This window comes from Pelobates fuscus, chromosome 10 (genome assembly GCF_036172605.1).
Source record: "Pelobates fuscus isolate aPelFus1 chromosome 10, aPelFus1.pri, whole genome shotgun sequence".
Lineage (NCBI taxonomy): Eukaryota > Metazoa > Chordata > Amphibia > Anura > Pelobatidae > Pelobates > Pelobates fuscus.
In genome coordinates, this window is record NC_086326.1 from 107,415,351 (window position 1) to 107,439,725 (window position 24,375).

General features: G+C 41.1%; 1 protein-coding gene across 2 annotated transcripts in view; it reads left to right on the forward strand.

Moving 5' to 3' along the window:
• The window catches only part of CLP1 (cleavage factor polyribonucleotide kinase subunit 1), a 386,408-nt gene extending 379,446 nt beyond the window's left edge, over positions 1-6,962 (forward strand). For both annotated transcript variants that reach the window (XM_063434786.1, XM_063434785.1), the window contains exons 2-3: positions 3,184-3,843; positions 6,113-6,962. In XM_063434786.1, the coding sequence (XP_063290856.1) occupies positions 3,190-3,843; positions 6,113-6,790 (1,332 nt within the window). In that variant the 5' untranslated portion in view covers positions 3,184-3,189 and the 3' untranslated portion in view covers positions 6,791-6,962. The remainder of the gene's footprint in view (positions 1-3,183; positions 3,844-6,112) is intronic.
• The last annotated feature ends 17,413 nt before the right edge of the window (positions 6,963-24,375 follow it).

Here is a 24,375-nt window from a genome sequence, read left to right on the forward strand (position 1 = left end):
GCTTTCTCATTTACGGTTCCCATACAAGTTATATATTGTTTTTTTCAGGACAAAAGGGGCTTTCTTTATATACCATTATTTGTATTATGTCATATATTGTATTTAAAAAAAATTATAAAATATGCTGAAAAATTTACAAAAAAAACATGTTTTGGGGCTTTTACTTGAAAAATCTTTTACTTATCTACAAAAGCTAATGAAAAAAACTGCTAAATAGATTCAAAATTTTGTCCCGAGTTTAAAAATAGCCAGTGTTTACATGCTTTATTGCTTTTTTTGCAAGTTATAGGCCTATAAATACAAGTAGGAAATTGCTGTTTCAATATATATATATTTTAAATGTATCAATAGTGACCTTGTAACACCGTTATCTGTCATAAATCCCCGAAACACACCTAACATGTACATATTTTTTTTAAAGTAGACAACCCAGGGTATTCAAAATTGGGTATGTCCAGTTTTTTTTAGTAGCCACCTAGTCACAAACACTGGCCAAAGTTAGCATTTATATTTGTTTGTTAAAAATGCAAGAAACGCTAACTTTGGCCGGTGTTTGTGACTAAGTGGCTACTAAAAAAGGCTGAACATACCCCATTTGCAATACCTTGGGTTGTCTTCTTTTGCAAATGGTATGCCATCATGGGGCTAATTCTCATTCCTTGGCTACCATACGCTCTCAAAGGCAACCTAACCAATCCGACAAATTTCAATTAAAAAAAAGTAAAATCAAGCCTTATATTTGACCCTGTAACTTTCATAAACACTATAAAACCTCTACATGTGGGGTACTGTTATACTCAGGAGACTTCGCTGAACACAAATATAAGTATATCAGAACAGTAAAATGTATCACAGCAATAATATCCTCAGTGAAAGTGCTGTTTGTGTGTGAAAAATGCAAAAAACTTCAGTTTCACTGACAATATCATCGCTGTGATATGTTTTACTGTTTTGAAACACTAATATTTGTGTTCAGCGAAGTCTCCCGAGTAAAACAGTACCCCCATGTACAGGTTTTAGGGTGTCATAGAAAGTTACAGGGTTAAACACAGTGCTAGCAAATTAAATTATCTGGACTTTCGGCCTGGGTTGGCAGGCAGGTCCCTCAAATTGCAATCATTAAAATGACTTAATTAGGTAAAAATATTACATAAATACGCACGTAGAATTTTAATATATATACATATTTATATATTTGACGTCTACGTGTATATTTATGAAATTTTTTATGTAATTATGTATATGGACATATGTATATTTCGTATTGTTTTTATTTATTTATTTATACATAGATATATATATCATTACATTCTAAGTGTATTTTGATATATATATATATATATCAAAATACTGTTAGAATAAAATCACATATATAAATATTTTTTTTATAATTATTAAAAATTATTTTTATTTTTTGTTATTTATTTTTATTAACATATTATTTGTATTTTATAATATATATATATACCATATATATAGCAATTATATATATATTGTATATATTCGTGTGTAATTTAAATATAAGTGTATTTTTATATTAATATACGTATATATAAATATAAAAATACACTTAATATGACATTATATATATATATGATACATATACATATATTATATATAGATATAATACATGTACATATATCATATATATATACACATATTATTTTTTTTTACACTGGTTTTTTTTTCACTTTATTTTTTTGATTTTTCACTTGCAGGGAGACTGCCTGTCAGCACAGACAGTCCCCCTGCAGGCAGACACATGGACACCTATTGCGGTCATGTGATCGAGTGATCACATGGCCGTGGGGTCCTGATCTGCCGAGGGGGGACAGCCCGGGCAGACAGGCAGTCCCCCTGGACCGGGAGGAGAGCTGATCGCCGCCGTGGGACCGACGGCGATCAGGTAAGTAGCCCCAAACCGTTATGACGGTTCAGGACCGTCAGCGGTCCAAACGCACGTTTTACCGCTGACGGTCCTGAAGGGGTTAATAGGAGCTTTCACCATGACGTCACAACAATAATAGACGTGCCTGTTGTTTACAAACATTCTGAAATGCCGTATATACTTTATTATATGCAAGACTTAGTGCAGCTTAATTTCATTAAGTACTATCACCCTCCCCCATGAAAAATTTGTATTTCTTTCTACAGGGATTATCTTATAAAATACTCATTATGACTCTACTGGAATTTCATTGACATTCACTGATATACAGAGACAAAGTAGGGACTACTTTGTCTCTGAATATTTCCTCTGCCTGACTTTCTTTTACTATGAGCAGAGCGACGTAGTCATTGCAGACAGCCGTCACCAGGGATGGCTGCAGGGACTTGGCTCAAGATCCTCCATAGACATCAATGCTCCATAGACTTCAATGCTGTACTCTCATGCATGTGTGATATTGTGTATGTGGAGCTGTCCAAGTGCGATTGAACATTGAATGTGAGTGTAATATTTGTATTACCCCTTTCTTGACCCAGGTAGTTTACAGTGGTGACCCATTCTTTGAACAAAAAAAAAAAAGGTTACCTGCGCAGTATCCCAAATACATATGTATGTTTAGGTTTTTAGTATCACTCAGTGGCCATTAGCGTGCAAGCTCAACTGCCACATCAAAGCAAACCTCTTAGGGGAGTCCTACATTAACAACCCACCTTACTTCTTTGAGCTAAAAGGCAATAACTCTAAGACAGAGAGCTGCATCTTTCTAAACCCCAACACACTTATAAATTCTTAATAGGGCACACATGGGGTGGGCAGCGACACTAACATGCAAATACAAACATGCAAAATTAATCTCTGCGCTCAAACTCTCATTACTGCTGGGTGACAGCAATGACTATAGTACACATCAAACCTAGTACATAGTCTCAGAGATTTTGCCTTTTAGCCCAAAGAAGCAAGTTGTTAGTGTAGGACTTGCCTAAGAAGCAAGTATTCGTATCATACACATATATGTATATATGTTTAATACTCTGAAAATTTATTAAAATTGTTGATTTTTTTTTTTTAAATCAAACTTTGCCCTCACTGACCCCCACAGACATTATTTTTTGCCACATACACTGCAACACACAATCACTGACCTGAACCTGCGATGAACATGTATTAATCACAGTTAATCTGTCTTCCTCTTAAACATGTCATATTTTTTGTTAATGTGTTATAATTAATTGCAGGATCCAATGGCTTCAGAAGAAACTCTGCCTCCTAGTGGGTCTACTCTAGATGGTAGTGGTCCATGGCAGCCTGCCTCATCTGGCCCCTCCACTAAGTTTGAGTTGGACCGTGAGACAGAGCTCCGACTAGAGGTGGAAGGTCCAGTTCCTGTGCGAGTAGAGCTGGTGTCTGGTTATGCAGAGGTGTTTGGGACTGAACTGACTCGAAACAAAAAGTATACATTTCCCCCAGGAAGTCGTGCAGCAGTTTTCACGTGGCATGGATGCACTGTGCAACTCTGGGGGAGCGCTGATGTTGCCTACGTTTCTAAAGATACCCCCATGCTACTTTATCTCAACACCCATGTAGGACTCGAGCAAATGAGAACACAAGCTGAGCGTGAAGGGGAACGTGGACCTCGGGTGCTGGTGGCGGGGCCTTCAGATGTGGGCAAATCCACACTTTGCAGGCTTCTGTTAAATTATGCTGTACGAAGGGGACGACGACCTACACTTGTAGAGCTGGATGTTGGTCAAGGATCAGTTTCTGTACCTGGGACAGTTGGAGCGCTTTGTGTGGAAAGACCAGCAGATGTAGAAGAAGGATTCTCAGCCCAAGCTCCGCTTGTATATCACTTTGGATCTACAACTCCTGGAACTAACATAAAGTTGTACAACAAGGTGAGGATTCATATATTGAAGTTTTGTCTAGCTATAGGAGCAAGCACCAGAACACGTGCACCAGGCTTTATGTGCAACAGAGCTGGAAGCAGATATGAAACTGCAATCCCACATTTATGGAACTGGACCATAAAAGTGAATAAATAAAAGGCCTTACAAATTACACAAGATGGCAGGGTCTCTGGTCTTTCTGGACCAGAGCTGCTGCTGGAGGTGTGATGCACAGCTGAACATCTGTTACATAGAAGTGCCTCATTGATGTGTGACATCACACCTTGTGTTTTGCATCTCTTCACATGAGCCACTAGAAGCAGTGATTGTCTGTATAATAAAAAGTCAAGCTAGACATCAGATGAAGCCCCCAACTGTTGGTAAAAATAAGACTATAGTATCATAGTAGGGTTAAAAATTAAAGGGACACTCCAGGCACCCAGACCACTTTTGCTCATTGGAGTGGTCTGAGTGCCAACTCCCACTACTCTTAACCCTGCAAGTGTAATTATTGCAGTTTTTTATAAATAAATAAATATTTTTCAATGCTTTCCTATGGGGAGACCTAATGCACATGCGCGGTAGGTCTCCTCGGCCGGTGGGCGGGATCAGTCTCGTACACCGGCCGACGGAGTCAGTAGGAGGAGCGGCACGGAGGAGGCAGCGACGAGGGACATCGTCGCTACCTCAGGTAAGTGACTGAAGGGGTTTTCACCCCTTCAGTAACCGGGGATTGGGGGGTGGGAGGGAGAGGGAACCTGCAGTGCCAGGAAAACTGATTGTTTTCCTGGCACTGGAGTTTTCCTTTAAGCATTGGTAGAAGAGGGGTTGTTTTAATCTGAGAAAAAGGAACCACTGACCTTTAACTGGCCCATTTTCTCGACATGTTAGTTACTGGAGAAGGGTACTACTGATATGGAAAAGCAGGGTCAAATAGCATTCGGCATTCATACACACTGACCCTGCATAAACATTCATCATATGCCTACAAGCCATACACATAGACCTCTGCATCTACACACTATTGATAGTTCATGCTGCTGACAAAATATGAATCAAATACAAAATGACGTTGTGCATTTGTGATGGTGAGTAATAATGTGTGTGTATGATATATATATATATATATATATATATATATATATATATATATAAAAAACCTATGGAAAAGGTTCAAGGTCAGAAGCAAGCAAGGGATCAATAGACAGACACTACAGGATTATACACCTGACACACTAGAGCTCAGCCCCTTTGAAATATTATGTTAGTCCAATAAAAATGGTATCATTGCATACTGCAATACTCTGGTATTTTGGCATCTTATATATTATATATATATATATATATATATTATTATTATTATTATTTGGTGTTTTTTTTTGTTTTTTTTTTACTTTTGCAGCAGTTGCAGGACTGCCTGACAATTCGGGCACTCCTGCTGCAGGCAGATCCTTACTCTGCTATGCCAGCCATGTGATGGCTCTGTCAGAGCCATAACATGACCCGGAAGGGACTGATTTGCCAGAGGGGGCTGTCTGGGTTATAAGCTAGTGCCCCAGAAGCAGATCAACAAGTGGGTAAGTATCCCGGCAGCTCAGGGGCTGAAAGCTGTTACGGTGCTTTATGCCGCCGCAACAACTTTAAAGCCCATTAAATGCGGGATGGCATAGAACTCCGTAACGGAGTTAAGGGGTAAAATTCCCTTTGATTTCACTTTAGTTAATAGCCCCGTAAGTGTATAGACTAAATATTGTACAAACCTGAAATCTGGATGCAGGTCGCTTCTTCTTCTCCTGCAATAGCAAACACAGCAACCCACAATGCTGATCACTAGGCATAATGTTAACACACAGATGCAAGCACACTTATTCAATAAATGTAATAATGCATAAAGCGCTACGGAATCTGTTGGCGCTATATAAATGGCAATAATAATAATAATAATAGATAGTTTTGCTTGCTATGTGGATAATAAAAAATAATGTTGTTCTTGATTTCTGAAGAAGTGTCTCATGTTGGACATGCAATGTGTACTTGCTTAGTGGTGTCCCCTCGTTATTTATATTGCCTGCATTTAGATTTATTTTCCTTGTACATTATTTTATTTATTGCCTGTTTCTATTATCGTTTTTCACAATGAATAAGCAATTGCAAGGATTATCCCTGTTCATTACTTTAGAAATTCTAAAGAGTGCATTTTTCATTCATCGGGTTGTCTTTATTTTGTTTGCTTTTAGTCTTTAACTTCAACCTCTTTCTCTTGTTTGTGTCTTCCTAGCTTACATCTCGTCTGGCTCATGTGTTCAACATGCGTTGTGATTCTAACCGCCGTGCATCAGTTAGTGGATGTCTTATTAACACCTGTGGCTGGGTGAAAGGTTCTGGATATCAGGCTCTGATCCATGCAGCCTCAGCATTTGAGGTGGATGTTGTCCTGGTGCTGGATCAGGAACGTTTGTATAATGATCTCCTCCGAGACCTTCCTCATTTTGTACGAATTGTCCTTCTCCCAAAATCTGGAGGAGCGTCTGAGCGGTCTAAAGAATGTCGTAGGGAATCTCGAGATCAGCGAGTGCGTGAGTACTTCTATGGTCCCCGAGGCTCACTCTATCCCCATGCGTTTGAAGTGAAATTCTCAGAGGTTCGAGTTTACAAAGTTGGAGCACCATCTATTCCAGATTCTTGTCTTCCCTTGGGTATGTCACAAGAAGACAATCAGCTTAAGTTGGTGCCAGTGACACCTGGAAGGGATATGGCACATCATCTACTAAGTGTGGTACCTGTGGATGGTGGGGGAGCAGAAGAAGGCTTGGAGGAGAGAAGTGTGGCAGGATTTATTGTCATCACAGGAGTGGACAGTGAAAGGCAGACACTTACAGTGCTGTCTCCTGCACCCAGGCCACTGCCGAAATGTGTGTTACTTATCATGGATATCCGATTTATGGACCTTAAATAAAGTTTATACATATACAGGGAATTTGATGGTTTGAGCATATGTTTGACAGTTTGCGAAAGGAGATGATAGTAGATGGTAATACCCATGAATGTGTGAGGTGGATGAAAATTGATGTGAGATCATTGAGTGAACTTTCCTGTTTTAATAAAGTTATTTTTATTTCAAATTTAAACTTGGACTGTGTTTTAAATAATTTGACAAGTCTTGCAAGGAAAATATGAAAATGTAATTTTCCATGCATCCAAGCAGCAGTCATCATAAATAGGTAGCAACATTTTTGAAATTTGCCACAGTTTCTTCCTTTTTCCGGACAGATAGGTCAGGTAGCATTACCTTCCCATTTCTATTTTAGTCCTAAGACAGATTGTAGCCTGGTTTGGGAGGAAAAACAGGTTGTTTTCCTTTCAGTTTGGTAAAAGCACGATCACCACTCAAAGCTAATCGTCCAGTAAAACTTTTTCAAGCACGAGTCAGGATCAGATAATCAAGCATTTTTTGTGACACTCTCATGGATTGCTTGTTGTTTTCCAAATAGCCAAAGGGAAAGACACACATAAGTTGCTCTTTGTTGCATTTGCAATAAAAAATTGCATTGGTTTATGCTTAAACAGTTTAAATGGATTCTATAGGCACCCTCTATACTTCAGCTCAATGAAGTCGTCTCGGTGCAGTGTCCCTATTGCACTTAGTGATGCAATGTTGAACATTGCAGTTCCAGAGAAACTGCAATGTTTACATTGCAGCACTGAGCCTGCCGTCCGTGGCTGTCTACCAGATTAAATGCTTTCCTATGGGGAGGGCCTAATGCGCGCGCTGCACTCGCTGCGCACGCACATTAGCGCCTTCTCATCGAGCTACATTAGAGGAGGCGGAGCCGTGACCTTGCGCCAAGGGACATCGGCGATGGGGTCAGTAAGTAAATAAAGGGTTTTTATCTCTTTATTTGGTGTGGTGTGGTGGGCGTATGGGAGCTACAGTGTTAGGAATACAGCTTTGTATTCCTGGAACCATAGTGTCCCTTTACGTTTTTTTTACGCAATTACAGCCTAGCTATCTATGTGATTGCTGGAAGCAATCAACATTAGCCTCTGTTTGTTCCACCACTTTGCCCTACACACCGCAAGACAAATAAGAGTTGTTGGAATACTGATTCCTTATTAGCCTTATATGAAAAACAGAAAGGTAAAACATACCTACCCTATTCTTCACCAAAATACAACTTAACACTCTGATTTATCCAACTCAGGAAAGAAAAAAAAAAGAAATGAGGAGGGATTAAAGTCACAGTTTTTATTTCTTATATAAATAACCGGAGCTAGTACTCAATAGACATATCAATATTTAGAATGTACAGAAGAAAAAAAAAACGTTTTGGTTAAAGCAGCACCCCAAGAGATGTCATATATTTAAGTAATTGCTTTTTCCCATTTCTTAGTAGAGACCCGAGAATAGCTCAAATGCCATATTTTGAACCTTATTGTAGGACTATTTTTTCTCTCTTTTGTACCAAGTTCCGTGGTAATAAGTTTTTTTTCTGTCTTTTTGACACACACATTGAGATTTTGCTGCATATTATGTAATTCTTATGTGTGCTACGTCAGTATAACACTTAAAACATACCGCCCAACATTTTAAATAGACAAAGGGACACTTTCGTTTTAAGGGTGTGGCCCTGGGTTTTGCTGTTCTGAGATATTTTAGGTGACTTACTAATAACTATTTATGCAACTAAAATGTAATTTTTAACAAGAACATTGTATCTTATTTACACAGGGTCCTAAGTACATTTATGTTGGTTTAAAGACACATTACTGCGAACATTTCATAGGTTATAACATAATATAAAATGCAGGGCAGCAAGACTTTCAAACTAAGAGATTTCTTTAAAGGGATATCACAATGCCAGGAATACCAAGTTGTATTGCTCCCTCTGCCTCTACCATCCCTCACGCCCCCTCCCCTCCATGATGAATAAAGGGTAAAAACCCTTACCTGATCCCAGAGCCGGTGTTTCCCGGCGCTGGCTCGACGCTCCCACGCCTCTGAGGTCCTACAATAAGTGGGTGCTAATGCGCATGTGCGTCAAATGCAGCGCACGCATTAGACGTCCTTGTAGAAAAGCTTTGAATCAAAAAAATCTGACGCTGAATGTCTTTATGCAAAGCGTGAGGACGTCCAGCATCAGATACCAGACCAAAGGTTTGTTTCGATCCAGAAACCCCTCTAGTGGCTGTCTGGTAGACAGCCAGTGGAGGTAGAATTAGTGCTGCAATGTAAACAATACAGTTTCTCTGGAATTGCAATGTTTTACATTGCAGCACTAAATGCATAATGGACAGTGGTTGCTTATAGTGTCCCTTAAACACAGCTCAAACAGGTATTGAATAAAAACTATTTTAAAAAAAGAAGTTGCGCCAAAGACAAATTAATCAGTATTAATAAGTAAAAAATATATAGGGTTGTGCTGAAAGGAACAAGCTGTTACTGGTTTTTGAAATGACGTTTTCTATGTAAAATCCAGTTAATAATGGTTGAATTGTGTGGTCGGTATTTTACAGCAAAGAAATGTGTTTTTTGGATGGGCAATACAAATGTTATCCACTAGATGGTGTGTTAACAGAGATAATATGTGGTATACAGGAAAATAAAGCTGCAGAAATAAAGAGACTTTATATATAATTTATATGTTCTCCACTAGATGGCAGTGTGTCACCAGAAGAAAATATGTTATAACAGTGATGGAAAATGTCTGTAGGCAGCAGTTTACTTCGACTGCCCACTTGAAGGGAATTTAAAATGTTTCAATGGGACTCTTTAGCAGTAATTTCAAAATCTTGTAGGTTTATTATCTTGTTGGTCTTAAAAGGAGTACGGATCTATTTTTTGCATTATGTCCTGCTGGACCTTGGCTTTTCCAGGAAGCTTCAAAGAAAAACATGGTGGGATATAGTGAAATTTTATAAGAGCAAAATTAAGCAATAAATAAAGAGCAAATTTCACTAGTGTTTTACAGCTAATCGCTCTTTAGCTATAGAGGTATCTGCACAGGAAAGTATATACTTCTCTGCGTGAGAGACAGGAAGTTGCTCTACATAACATGGAGTAAAAGAAGAGAGGAAACAGGGGGAAATGCCAAAAGTGATGTACCACTTAGAGTATATAGAATATAAAAATAGCTACTTACACAACTTGGAGCAGCTAACTATGCTCTGAGTTGACAGACTTATGATGGAATTATCCAAAGTCAAATGAGCAAAGTGGAGATTGATGTTTAATATGGATACTTTGCACCCTAAAAGATTAAATATAGGCGTTGAAATGAATGGGTTTATTTAACATTTTGCTTTTAAGATTGTTTATATTTACATATGTATTTTTACTCTTTTTGAAGATATATTTGTGCCATGAAATTTTATATTTATGTAAGAATTCTCAGGTTTTTATTTATATGCAGATGTATAGGCCATCCATTTATAACTCTACCATGTGGATTTATTATTATGGACGCTCAGATTTCAGAGGACTTTTAAATATGGAGCCTGGTTGCGTCTTGGTATCCAAATCAGAAATATTGTAATGAGAAGTAACATTATGCATGGATGCCTGAATACAAGGAAGCAGATGTGACTCACGAAGGGAGTAGCAATATAGTGGTCACATTCAGTGGACACCGGATTATGACACTATGGATGTGATGCTGCTTAAGTCTTATTGGTTGGTCTATATAAAGGAATGCTGAGGAATTGCACAATTATGTACCTAAGGAAGACGAATCGCGTCGAAATGCGTTGTGCTGAGTGCTGATTTTAACATTTTATTTTACATGGCTGTTGAACTGTTTCATCCAGCCTAGTTAATATATAAATTAGATTTTCTTTCCCAAGGCCCACATTTTTGTCCATCCTGTCAATGCATCCTGACAGGGTGGTAAGCCAAAAAATATTGGAAAAAAAAATTAGTCTCCTTTAGATCTGTAATAGGTTTCAGTTCTTCCTCGCTGTAGCTGTTTGGGGGAAACTTACTTTAGAGCATGTTTTATAAAGTTTTGCACATGCTTCATTTTGTTTAAGAAAGAATTTCCATTGAGTTGCCATTTTGTCAGCAGAGTTAGCTGCCCATGAACAGATGCATGCTATTGGCCTCTCTATTCAGAGGACATCATTGTCTGATAGCACCAGGGTTGGGGGTTACAGTGTCCTCATGAGAGAGAAGAAAAATACATCTTTGAAGGAACACAGAGCTCCTTGCTCCTGACAAATGTAAGTGTATAATATCATAATTTTCTCTCCCCCATTAGCCCCAGTGACTGCCTAAGGGCGTATTAAGCAAGAAAGCAAAGTCAAAGTGAGCATTTTATTAACATTTTATCTCTATAAATACTCATTGTGGGGGGATGATGAGACACTTTAATGCCTTTTGATTACTTCATTAATGTAAATGTATGGTATGTAAGTCAGTGATGCTGTCAAGAGACCTATCCCAGTAGCTCAGATTACATTTATTTGAAATGAAAGCCCCGTTTCTCCTGAATAAAATTATATATAATAAGTATTGGTACACTTAATATCAAAGAGTTAAATTATGCTTGAACAATGAACAGACATATAGCTCAAATTCTAGGTTCTGTTTTGATCTGATCTTGTACAATTGTCTACGTCATTAAGGGGTTAACCAATGTACTGTACATTTATATTCAAACAGGTAGCACAACACGGTGGCCATAGTGAATTGCAAAAATGTCAAATACGTGTTTAATACTTCACTCTCTACCTGTCCTATGTACTCATGTGCTCTCTCCTGGCTTTTGTGCTTGTCCACCTTTATTGCTGCTTGTAGCGATATATGTAATACCTTTATATAAAAGGACATGCATCACTTGACAATTATTTTTTTTTTTTAAATCATCAAGGAAACACTTTCAAACAAAAAATAAAGAAACAAATATTTTGAAAAAGATGTAATAAACATTTGTAAACGTGCTTGTCAGGGTACCTGTGGTCTCTACCTCCAAAAGAGGTAGAGACTTAGCTGTTCCACCATTCAGACGGTCTGATGACTCCCTTCCCTGCGGTATATCCGGTCATGCAAGGCCGGCCGCGAGGGAGTGACTGCCTTTTACACCATCTAGGCAGGAAGTCATCATCAGGACACTCCCCCGGATCGACCTGTCAGTCAATTGCTGCAGGACCAATCAGGACGTCTCGGAGGTGTGGTTACTGCTCTGAACAGGGTATTTAACAGAGCTTCCTTCATTAGCTCATTGCCCTGTCGTGGTTCTAGCTTGTTCTAGTCACTCAGTGCTTGTGTTTTCTATTATCCCTTTTGGTTTTGACCCGGCTTGTTTACCTTACTCTGCTTATCTCTGTTACCCTTGATTCGGCTTGTCTCTCGCTTACCTGTCTTCTGTTTCCCTCGACCTCGGCTTGTCTTTGACCATTCTCTACTGTACTACTTACGTTAGTCCGGCCATTCTAAGGTCCGGTATACGTATCTGGCTACTGTTTGTACTCTGCGTGTTGGATCCCTGTCCCGATCCTGACATTACGACAGGACCAATGGATCCTGCAAGTACAAACAGTCAGCTGGCTGCTCCTGATCCTAGGTTTGAAGCCATGGATCACAGAATGGATCAGATGGCGCTTGCGCTACAGGCTCTATTAGCTGGTGCCAATAACCCACCAGAGGAGATACGTAATACCCCTGTTTCTCCTGTCGGTTCAGGTCTAGAGGTAGCCACAGTGGGTGCTTCTTCTCACATTACCCCCCCAGTACGCTATGGTGGGGCTCCTGAGAAGTGTCGTGGTTTTTTAAACCAAATTAGTATCCACTTTGAATTGCAACCTCGCTCTTATCCTACAGATAGGGCAAAAGTAGGATTTATTATCACCCTACTCATTGAGAAAGCTCTGAGATGGGCCAACCCACTATGGGAGAACGATAATCCATTAGTTTATAACTATAACGCATTTGTAGCTGCTTTTAGAAGAACATTTGACCCTCCAGGTAGAAAGGTTAATGCAGCCAGATTACTGTTGCGCCTGAGACAGGAGAACCAAACACTGGTGGATTATGCACTAGAGTTCAGGTCTCTGGCGGCAGAAATCAAGTGGAATGAGCAGGCGTATATGGATGTATTTTTGAATGGCCTATCTGATGTAATCCTTGATGAGGTTGCTACCAGAGAACTCCCTGAGAATTTAGAGGATTTAATTTCATTCATCTCTCGTATAGATGAACGTCTAAGAGAGAGACAGAACACTCGAGAGAGGAACCAGAGACCTTCTTTTAGGTTAGCTCCCGCTGTTCCAAGTCCTGACTCCACGATATCTTTGCTTACTGAACCTATGCAGATAGGGTATACCCGCCTCTCTGAGGAGGAAAGACAGCACAGGAGAAGAGAGGGTTTGTGTATGTATTGTGGAGCCAAGGGTCATTTACTCTCGAACTGTTCTAACCGCCCGGGAAACGCTCGCACCTAAGTCTCTCTAGAGGACAGGCCTTGGGTGTTTCTATTTTGTCCTCTACTCCTGATTATAAAGATCACAGGCTTCTGCTACCAGTTTCCTTAACTTGGGGGAAGGAAGTAGTAAAGGCTATGGCATTGATAGATTCCGGTGCTGCTGAGAATTTTATCGACCAAGCCTTTGCTAGTAAGAACAATTTCCCATCCCAGCTAAGGGAGACACCTTTGGCCGTTGAGGCCATAGATGGTAGACCACTACTAGACCCTGTTATCTTTCGTGAGACCATACCCATTAATTTAAATGTTGGTATCCTACACGTGGAGAATTTATCTCTTCTGCTCATTTCGTCTCCTTCCGTTCCCATAGTTCTGGGGTACCCATGGTTGAAAAAACATAACCCTATTATCGATTGGGAGTTAGGAGAGATACTCTCGTGGGGCCAGGGCTGCCAGGATCGGTGTTTGTGCAAGGTTTCTCCATTAGCTAATATTAACATACCGGAGAATCCTACTCAGTCCACAGAAAGACAAATACCAGACCTTTACCTAGACTTAAGGGCAGTGTTTGACAAGAAGAATGCCGATTCTTTGCCTCCACACAGGTCATTTGACTGTAAGATTAAGCTTCTACCCGGCACTATGCCTCCGAGGGGCCATGTATATCCTTTGTCTGTTCAGGAAAACTCGGTTCTAGAGGAGTATATTCGGGAGAATTTAGAAAAGGGATTCATCAGGAGGTCTTCTTCTCCGGCCGGGGCTGGGTTCTTTTTCATTAAGAAGAAGGATGGCACGCTGAGACCTTGTATCGATTACCGAGGCTTGAATAAAATAACTGTCAGAAATGCCTATCCTATCCCACTGATTACCGAGTTATTTGATCGTCTTAAGGGCTCCAAAATCTTCACCAAGTTAGATCTCAGAGGGGCTTACAATTTGGTGAGAATCCAGCAAGGTCACGAGTGGATGACGGCATTCAATACCCGGTATGGCCATTACGAATACACTGTGATGCCATTTGGACTATGCAATGCTCCTGCAGTATTTCAAGATTTGATTAATGAGGTACTTAGGGAGTTTCAGCATGATTGTGTTATCGTTTACCTGGACGACATACTAATACACTCTAAGGAGATTGAGACTCACCATAGACAGGTCAGAAAGGTATTACACAAGCTGCTGCAACATGGTCTATATTGCAAATTGGAGAAGTGCAGTTTTGACCAGTCTCAGGTAGACTTTCTTGGATACGTGATTTCTGGGGAAGGTTTTAAAATGGATCCTGTAAAACTTCAATCTATTTTAGACTGGCCCTTGCCCAAAGGACTCAAGGCTATCCAAAGGTTTATTGGTTTTTCCAACTACTATAGGCGCTTCATTAAAGGATACTCCTCTATCATTGCGCCTATTACCAATATGACCAAACAAGGGGCTGATACTAAGTTCTGGTCTAAGGAGGCTCTGGGTGCTTTCAAGACTCTCAAGGAACTTTTTGCCTCGGCTCCCATTCTAGTCCATCCTGATACGACTCTGCCTTTCTTGCTCGAGGTCGATGCCTCTGAGACAGCAGTTGGGGCTGTTCTGTCTCAAAGGTTAGGGGTGGATAAACCGTTACACCCTTGTGGTTTCTTCTCTAAGAAATTTTCTGGGCCTGAGAGCAGATATGACATCGGGGAAAGGGAACTGTTAGCAGTCATTAAAGCCTTAAAGGAGTGGAGACATTTGTTGGAGGGGACCCTACACCCTATTACGATTTTGACGGACCACAAAAACTTGTCCTATATTGGGGAGGCTAAGCGCTTATCCTCTAGACAAGCTCGTTGGTCCTTATTCCTGACTCACTTCAATTATGTACTGACTTACAGACCTGGTTCTAAAAACTCTAAAGCCGATGCATTATCTCGCCAATATGAACCTTCTACTGTACCTGAACCAGTTCTTTCTTCTATAGTTCCGAAATGCAATATCATTGCTAATACGAATCTCAGGATTCATTCTCCATTATTGGCCGAGATCATTAAGTTGCAACATCTAGCACCTAAACAGACTCCTGCGGGCCGTCATTTCGTTCCTCCTGCTCTTCAACTGGAACTTTTACAGTGTTTACATAATAGCAAGATGGCGGGACATCCTGGTATTCGCAAGACTTACGCGTTGATCTCTAAGGACTTCTGGTGGCCTGCTTTACGGAGGGATGTTGAGGAGTTCATCGCTGCATGTGAAGTTTGTACTAAAACCAAACAACCCCATACGCTTCCATGTGGACTCCTGCAACCCTTGGAGGTTCCAGAGAAACCATGGTCCTGTTTGGCCATGGACTTTATTGTCGATCTACCTATCTCTAAAAGACAGACTGTTATCCTCACCGTGGTTGACAGGTTTACTAGGATGGCACACTTCATTCCCCTGCCTAAACTTCCGTCTTCTCCCGAATTGGCAGAGATATTCGCCAAGGAGATTTTTCGCCTACATGGGATATCCTCTCAAATTGTATCGGACAGAGGCTCCCAATTTGTTTCCCGCTTTTGGAGGTCCTTCTGCTCTCAACTTGGTATTAAATTAAACTTTTCTTCTGCCTATCATCCTCAGTCTAACGGAGCTGCTGAACGTACCAACCAGAAAATTGAACAATATTTACGATGCTTTGTTTCTGAACACCAGGATGATTGGGTCGGTTTGATTCCTTGGGCGGAGTTTGCACACAACAATCTCGTTTGCGATTCTACTCATTCAAGCCCCTTCTTCATGAATTATGGTTTTCATCCGTCTATTCTTCCTTCGGATTCTCCTTCCCAGGGGGTGCCGTCGGTTGATGTTCATGTTGCCAATTTGAGGAAGTTGTGGGATCAAACTCGACAAATCCTTGTGCACAACTCTATGTTGGTCAAGAAACACGCTGATAAACGTAGAAGGGCGGCTCCGGTCTTTGTTCCAGGTGATAGGGTATGGCTGAGCACGAGGAACATCCGTTTAAAAGTGCCCTCCATGAAGTTCGCTCCTCGGTATATTGGACCCTACAGGGTGCTGACCCGTATCAATCCGGTTGCGTATCGTTTAGCTCTTCCTAATACCTTACGCATTCCGAACTCGTTTCACGTTTCATTGCTGAAACCACTCATATGTAACAGATTTTCCTCCACAATAGCCCCTCCTCGCTCCGTTCAGGTGGAGGGTCAGGAGGAGTATGAGGTCAACTCTATTATTGATTCTCGAATCTCCCGGGGGAGAGTACAATATCTGGTTGATTGGAAGGGATATGGTCCTGAGGAGAGGAGTTGGGTACCTCAGGAGGATGTTCATGCTCCCCGTCTCCGCAGGGCGTATCACTCTCGCTTCCCATCTCGTCCCGGTTCATTCCGCCCGGTGGGCGTATCTGAGAGGGGGGGTACTGTCAGGGTACCTGTGGTCTCTACCTCCAAAAGAGGTAGAGACTTAGCTGTTCCACCATTCAGACGGTCTGATGACTCCCTTCCCTGCGGTATATCCGGTCATGCAAGGCCGGCCGCGAGGGAGTGACTGCCTTTTACACCATCTAGGCAGGAAGTCATCATCAGGACACTCCCCCGGATCGACCTGTCAGTCAATTGCTGCAGGACCAATCAGGACGTCTCGGAGGTGTGGTTACTGCTCTGAACAGGGTATTTAACAGAGCTTCCTTCATTAGCTCATTGCCCTGTCGTGGTTCTAGCTTGTTCTAGTCACTCAGTGCTTGTGTTTTCTATTATCCCTTTTGGTTTTGACCCGGCTTGTTTACCTTACTCTGCTTATCTCTGTTACCCTTGATTCGGCTTGTCTCTCGCTTACCTGTCTTCTGTTTCCCTCGACCTCGGCTTGTCTTTGACCATTCTCTACTGTACTACTTACGTTAGTCCGGCCATTCTAAGGTCCGGTATACGTATCTGGCTACTGTTTGTACTCTGCGTGTTGGATCCCTGTCCCGATCCTGACAGTGCTATAAACTCGGTCAGCTTTGCATTGTCAGGCACACCTCTCAGCTTTGGGAGTCTTACCCTGCCTGACCGGAAGGAGTATAGTGAGTATCAGAGTTGGCCAGGAGTTAGATTTGCAGGTTATTAATACTAGATCAACTCTCCACTTGGAACAGAACTAAGAATCGAATGAGACACGTAGGTGGGTGGCATAGAGAAGATTAAGGCAAGAGAATGGTAGAGAGAGGAAATTGGCAGTTGGGTGGCATAGTGAGGTTTTTGGGCAGGATGGACACGTGAGGAGCATGTATATGTACATATCAGATAATGGGAAAGGTAGGAGGAGACCGCGCCCCAAACAATATATATAGAAATTTATACATACACAGGGTTTTTTTTTTTTTTTTTAAAGCTGTACACACAGTTGACCTCAAAGATAAAAATATAATAGTGTATACAGTACAGTATATTTGGTGAATAGGCTGTGAAGTAATCTTATGTGGTTATCACTGACATTTGATAGAGCTCAGCTGTATTGCAGATGGATGGAACAATCCCCGTCTAAGGATATATGTTGGTATAGACGTCCCGGATGTGTCAAGTAAGGTGCAATGTGCAGGACATATGTAAAAATAAGTACAAGAAAGAATACTCCAATGGTGAAGTAAGTACTAATGGATATAAAAAAGAAATAAAGTAATGTACTTATATTTACCAGAGCAGAACTTGCAGAACACGCTTTGCCTGTCCAAGGCTTCTTTAGAAGTATGTCACACTTCTGAAGAAGCCTTGGACAGGTGAAACGCATTAAGTGGGACTCCAAGTTATTTTATACTGTTTTTATTGTTTTTGTATGGTAAATAAATAGTACATTTTATATTTACATATTTAGTTTTATCCTATTTTTCCGTGTTTTGCTGTATATACCAGAGCAAGTTCTGCTCTGGTAAATGTAAGTACCGTTACTTTATTTCTTTTTTATATCTATTAGTACTTACTTCACCATTGGAGTATTCTTTCTTGTACTTATTTTTACATATGTCCTGCACATTGCACCTTACTTGACACATCCGGGACGTCTATACCAACATATATCCTTAGACGGGGATTGTTCCATCCATGTGCAATACAGCTGAGCTCTAAGCTATATCAAATTTGAGTGATAACCACATAAGATTACTCCACAACCTATTCACCAGATATACTGTACTCCACTATTATATTTTTTGCTTTTATCTTTGAGGTCAACTGTGTGTACAGCTTTAAAAACACCTGTGTATGTATAAATTTCTATAAATATTGTTTGGGGCGTGGTCTCCTCCTACCTTTCTCATATTCTACTATTTACAAGGTCTGGGAATCCTTGTATTGGTTACTGCAGCCCACAGCTACCCTGTGTTCAATACTATAGTGAACACCTACTAATTTTCTTTTACAAATCAGATAATGGCTGCTCGGCATGGCAGGCAAAGATAGGGCATTTATAGACCTGAGCGCATATAATGGCGCATGACCTAGAACATCATCAGTGATGCCTCGAGATGGTTTAATTGCGCATGTGTAACAGTTAGACATGTGCAATTCAACTTTCCACTATTTCTAGGCATAGTATTCTACACAGTGAATCCCTCTATATACTGTCATCCAATATACTAACCCTTCACTGTAAACTATTTAAGTAACCTACTTTTTTCACGTACATAAAATACATCCAACCCTTACCTCTTGTGCCACTTTACCCCACACCCTCTAGAATGTAAGCTTGTTTGAGCAGGGCCCTCAATACCCTATGTTCCTGTGCATCCATCTTGTCTTGTTGCAATTACACATCTGTTAGTCCACCTATTGTACAGCTCTACAGAATTTGTTGGTGCTTTATAAATAATAATAATATTGCCTCACTGTGCAGAGCAGTACTGCAATCAGTATATAGAGGGATTCACCGTGCCACTCAGTATATGTTTTTTTTTTTTTTTTTTTATGTAGAAATAAAATAAACAGTAAATTGTACAAAGATCTACCTTCAGTACAAGAAATTGAAGAAGTTATGTTGACAACAGTAGAATATGAGTTATTAATGTGGAACCAAAGAAAAATAGGGAAACTGAGCTCACAAATAGTCCAAATGTGGCAAATTTATCTTGAATCTAAAAATAAGAATTAGTATCGGGGTAGAAAACAGGTGATTTAGTGGTTTTTGGGCAATGTTACTATTTGAACATTTAATGTCTATCCAGACACTCCCATTTAACTTTCAATAAGGAAAGAGAGAGAGCAAGGAAATTTATACTTGATTAGAATTAAATATATAAAAGATTAACGAGCACCATAGCAATTGGAGGTAAACTGAGACATCAAAAAGGAAAAGGAATGAATACTTAAATTTATTTATTTATTTATTTATTTTGTGTATAATAGGAATATAATGTACAATTGTATAATAGAAATACAATCGTTAAAATTAGGATGAAATAAATACTAAAAAAGTATAAGAAAGAGAGGAAATTGAGGAAGAGATAGAAGATTAGGAACTTTTCCCTTAACAGTTTAATATGTTAAAAATAAATATGTCAATTTCATTAGAAGTTCATTAGAATGCAAGATTATATCTCATGTTGTGCACTACGATAACATCCTCTCTTTTGATAACATTGACTTGCTTGATGTGTACTATGATAACATGGTTTTTCTTTATACACCCCTCCCCTTTTTTTTTTCTGTATCCCCTTTGATTTTATATGAAGAAAAACAATAAATGGTAAATTATAAAAAAAAAAAAAAAAAGTATAGTGTATGAGAGAAATAGTGTGTTTAGGAAGGTTGTGTATTGTGTTGCATATGGATGGTGTATGTATGTGAGGGTGTAGTGTATGCCAAGGAAGGTGCTTGTAAAAAAGTTTAATGTGTGTGGGAGTGTTGTGATATCAAGAGAATTTGATGTGTATAGTAATGTGGTGTGGTTGTAGCGTGTGTAAATAATGTAGTGTGTGTGAAAAATATGATCTGAGTGAAACAAGGTAAAATGTGGGGGGGGGGGTGAGAAGAAAAAAAACTGTTATTAAAAGTAATAAAGAATAATGAAAAATATTAAAAGAATAATAAAATAAGAAGACTTATAAGAAAGCATTGAGCTCAAAGTCTACATTAAGGCAATTGGGTGTCAAGGTGGGATATCCATCGCACTTTGGGTTTATCTAAATCTTTTTCGAGATCACCCCCCTCTCCAAAGTACATCAATCTTTTTCCAGTGATGACGAATATTTTTTAGCCCGAGTGCCTAAACCACAATACAAACCAACTTTTTTCCCTTAAAGTGCCAACATGGCAATTAAACCTGAATACTAAGGTTTAAGTTTAGAAAAAACAACTCATACAGTTGTCCGAACTAATTAACATCTTTTGTTTTAAAAGAACACATCTAATACACTGCTGACCCCATCCTCCCATCTAATACACTGCTGACCCCCTCCCCCTATCTAATTCACTGCTGATCCCCCTCCCTCATTTAATACACTGCTGACCCCCTCACCCCAATCTAATACACTGCTCATCCCCTTCCCGTTTTAATACACTGCTGACCCCCTCCCCCCACTATAATACACTGCTGACCCCCTCCCCAACTAATGCATCTCCCAAATCAAACACAATAGGTCCCCCAAGCCCCTTTACCTCTACCTGTACTTCAAGATGCAGACAGGACAGTCTTGTCTGGGTTCTGCTCTGTCTTACAGTACAGTGATGGGTGGCATTCTGCACACTGCGTGCAGAATGGAAGATATGCCGCCGCTACGCTGTGCACTGTAGCGCTGCCACCGCGCAGCCGCTGGGTATGACGTCATATGCTCTATACTGCTCATATATCCGGCGGCTGCAATATGAAAAATCTATGTGCTTTTCTGGCTATCCGCCCCCAGGAGCATCGCCCGCGGCCGCACGCAGACAAATAGGAAAAAATATTTTCCTTTATTGTGGCTGGCGACCTATGGCTGCGTGCCCGCAGAAAGGGCTCAGCATGCCAGCTGTGGCATGTGTGCCATAGGTTCGCCATCACTGACCTATTCTATGGCTACGATCTAGAGCCCAGTCGGATCTTTAAAGATACTGACTGTAATGTTTGGAGAAGCTATGTGTCTGTAAATAAGTCTGATATTTCTGACTTGTCTAGTTACTTTCTTTTTTAGAGACCTCTTGGTATGCCCTACATATCATTTAGAACAGGGACAGGTTAAAACGGTAGATAACACCTGAGGTGTTATTTTAATTTAGAAACTTCGAGAAATGCAGGCATATCTAATATTAAGCATTTGCTCATAGGTAAACAACTTAAGAAGTTTGCTCAGCTAATACATGAGTTTGGTTTGAACATTAGAGAAATATTTTCTCACTTAAGGGTTAAACATTTTCTGGAGGCCTCTATTTTTAGTGGTTATGAAATCTTGGCAAAAAAGTTAGGAGAGATCTTTGGAAGACAGAAGGTAACAAAAGTAATGTCTAAAGCCTATAGATGTATTTGCTTGAAATACAATGATATCAACCAGGAAAGCAGGGAAAAATAGGGTAAGATGCTGGACATGGAATTTAAGCAAGCTGAGTGGCTCGATGCATTGAAAAAATATAATATAATAATATAATGATTAAATTAATTGTACTAATATCTTAGAAAATTTGTTTAAATTTATACAATTTTGGCACTTAGTATCTACCCAGTTGGCAAGATTTTCTCCTGTAAATACTGTAGTTACAAATACTGGAGGTGTAGAAAAGTAGAGAGGAATTTTACCACATGACAGGAGGCTTCATATTTGCATATCTTTCTTTACTGAAAACTCCAGCAGCATAGAAACATAACAACCAATCAGAAAAAAGTTATGATGCCCATAAAAGGCCCTGTCTATGACATCACTTCCTCTTTTTTTTGCTGCTCCAGCCTCAAACAGGTCAGAGTACCTCTCTGGTATACTCTTATTTGCTTTACCTTACAATTGTATTAATTACTTCTTATCCCTACTGCTACCTAGTCCTCTTATGCCTGTCCCTACACCTTATTCTTCTATTTTTTCACCTCTTGTGTTTTACATTGTTATTGCATGGCGGTCCGCGGGCGTCACGACAGCCCGTGTCGCGCTCGCCTCGCGGACCTGCCCTTCTCATAATCAAGGGGTTGTATGGGGACGGGTGGAGGGAGGCTAGGTCAGCTTTTATATTTATTGTAATTATTTTCCTTAGTTTTTTCGCCGCGCGACCGCGATCGTTGCGCTCCTCCACACGCGGGCGGCGGCCATCTTGGTTCTCGCGGCCCGCGAGATGCCCGACGGCCGCCTTCCCCGCTCGCTCGGCGGATCGGGAATCACCCGACCGCTGGGCTCCTTATATAAATCATCACCACACGAAACAGGAACACCTCGTGGACAAAGGAATCCGCACCCTCTTCAAGAAGGGCGCAATTCAATATGCACCGGAGGGGAAGGCTTCCTCAGCAATAATTCCCTGGTCAAGAAGAAGCCAGGAGAATACATCAATGGAACTCCTACATGGTATACAGACACTTCAGGATGGAGGAAAATCATCTTCTACAAGTCCTCCTAAGCGATAACGACTGGTTTACACATCTGGACCTCAAGGACGCATACTTGTCAGTATCCGTCGCCCTAGACTGCCGACGTTTCCTACGATTCCAGTGGTGAGGACAAACATGGCAGATTACGACTCCGGGATGCTCGCGATGCTACTGACACCAGCAAGGGCACGTATCCGAAAATTTGGGCGTGTGATGTCTCGTATACCTGGAAGTCTTGCTGATCCTTTGCGAATCCAGTCTGCGTTTACAGAGAAATTTGTTGTTCACTTTCTAGAACTGCGTCCTGCGTTGGTCTACGGCAAAGATTGCCTCTATAGGGAAGGGTATCAGGTGCTCTTGGATAGGTTAGGTTGGATACAATTCCTCTCAGGATACTCGCCGGATTGTGGGACTCCTCTCCTCCTCTCCTCCTCTCCTCCTCCATACAAGCGATGTTCCCTGGCCCACTACACTACAGGGCCTTGCAACACCTGTTGGCGAGATACGCACGCACGCACGCACCGGTCACTCATATGGCCACTGGATCCCATTGTCAGCAGAAGTGAGGACGGAATTTTCAATGGGGGTTAATTCACATTCGAGCTGGGATTGGCAAAGCAATCTTTGGCTCTTCCTCCGGGTGCGACGCGGTAAATGGACCCCTGCAAACGTAACCCAGCCGTTCTCCACAATAGCAAGGGTGCTTCGGTACACACTCACCCAGAAATCCTGGAGATGTCTCATAAAACCCCCTAATACTCCCTACTTTCCCTCTACTTCCGACGGGACCTCGAGGGGAAGACCATTCCCTCCTCCTGGAAGGACATCTGGCGCTAGTGGCCTGGATGATTTCAGGGGATCCTGGTCAGTCCACGGCCTATCGCAATCTACTTAAGACCTCCTATGGGACTCATGGGCTCCAGGCATCAGGAAATTCTATATATCCACCTGGTCGGCCTGGAGTGATTGGTGTATGGAAAGGGATTCCGATCCCTTTACTGCCACTGTTTCACAGATCTTTAACTACCTAGCCCATCTGTTCTCGCTGGGACGATCGTATCGATCCCTCAACGTGATCAAATCTGCTATTTCGGCGGCACACGTTCCAGTACAAGGCAGACCAGCGGGTCTGGATCCACTGGTATCTCGGTTACTGCGGGGTGCCAAACTAACGAGACCCCCAGCATCCGAATACTCTATCCTCTGGCAGGTGGATGTGGTGCTGGACTTCCTTAGGGGCTGGCCGGACACTATCTGTCGCTGAACCAACTTTCAGCCAAGCTGGCCCCCCTTTTTTGTTATGCCTCGTCCCTTTCCAACGGGTATCAGACGTTAGGGCGTTCGATGTGGACGGTTTCTCTCTCGCTCCAGACGGAGTTACCTTTTCCATATCCCGGTGGACGAAATCAGATTCGTCCTCGGTGTCATACCCATACTTTGGGTCAGACCCCAAACTATGCGTTGTCAGGACGCTAATGAGGTATACAGAAATCCCAGCTCCCCTTTGGAATATTTCGACGGGTCAACTCCTGATTTCTTATGTACGGCCTCACGGACCAGTGTCTATGACAACACTAGCTAGATGGGTCCGCTGGCTATTATCGTTAGCAGGCGTTGAACCCAGCTTCGGAACGCATTG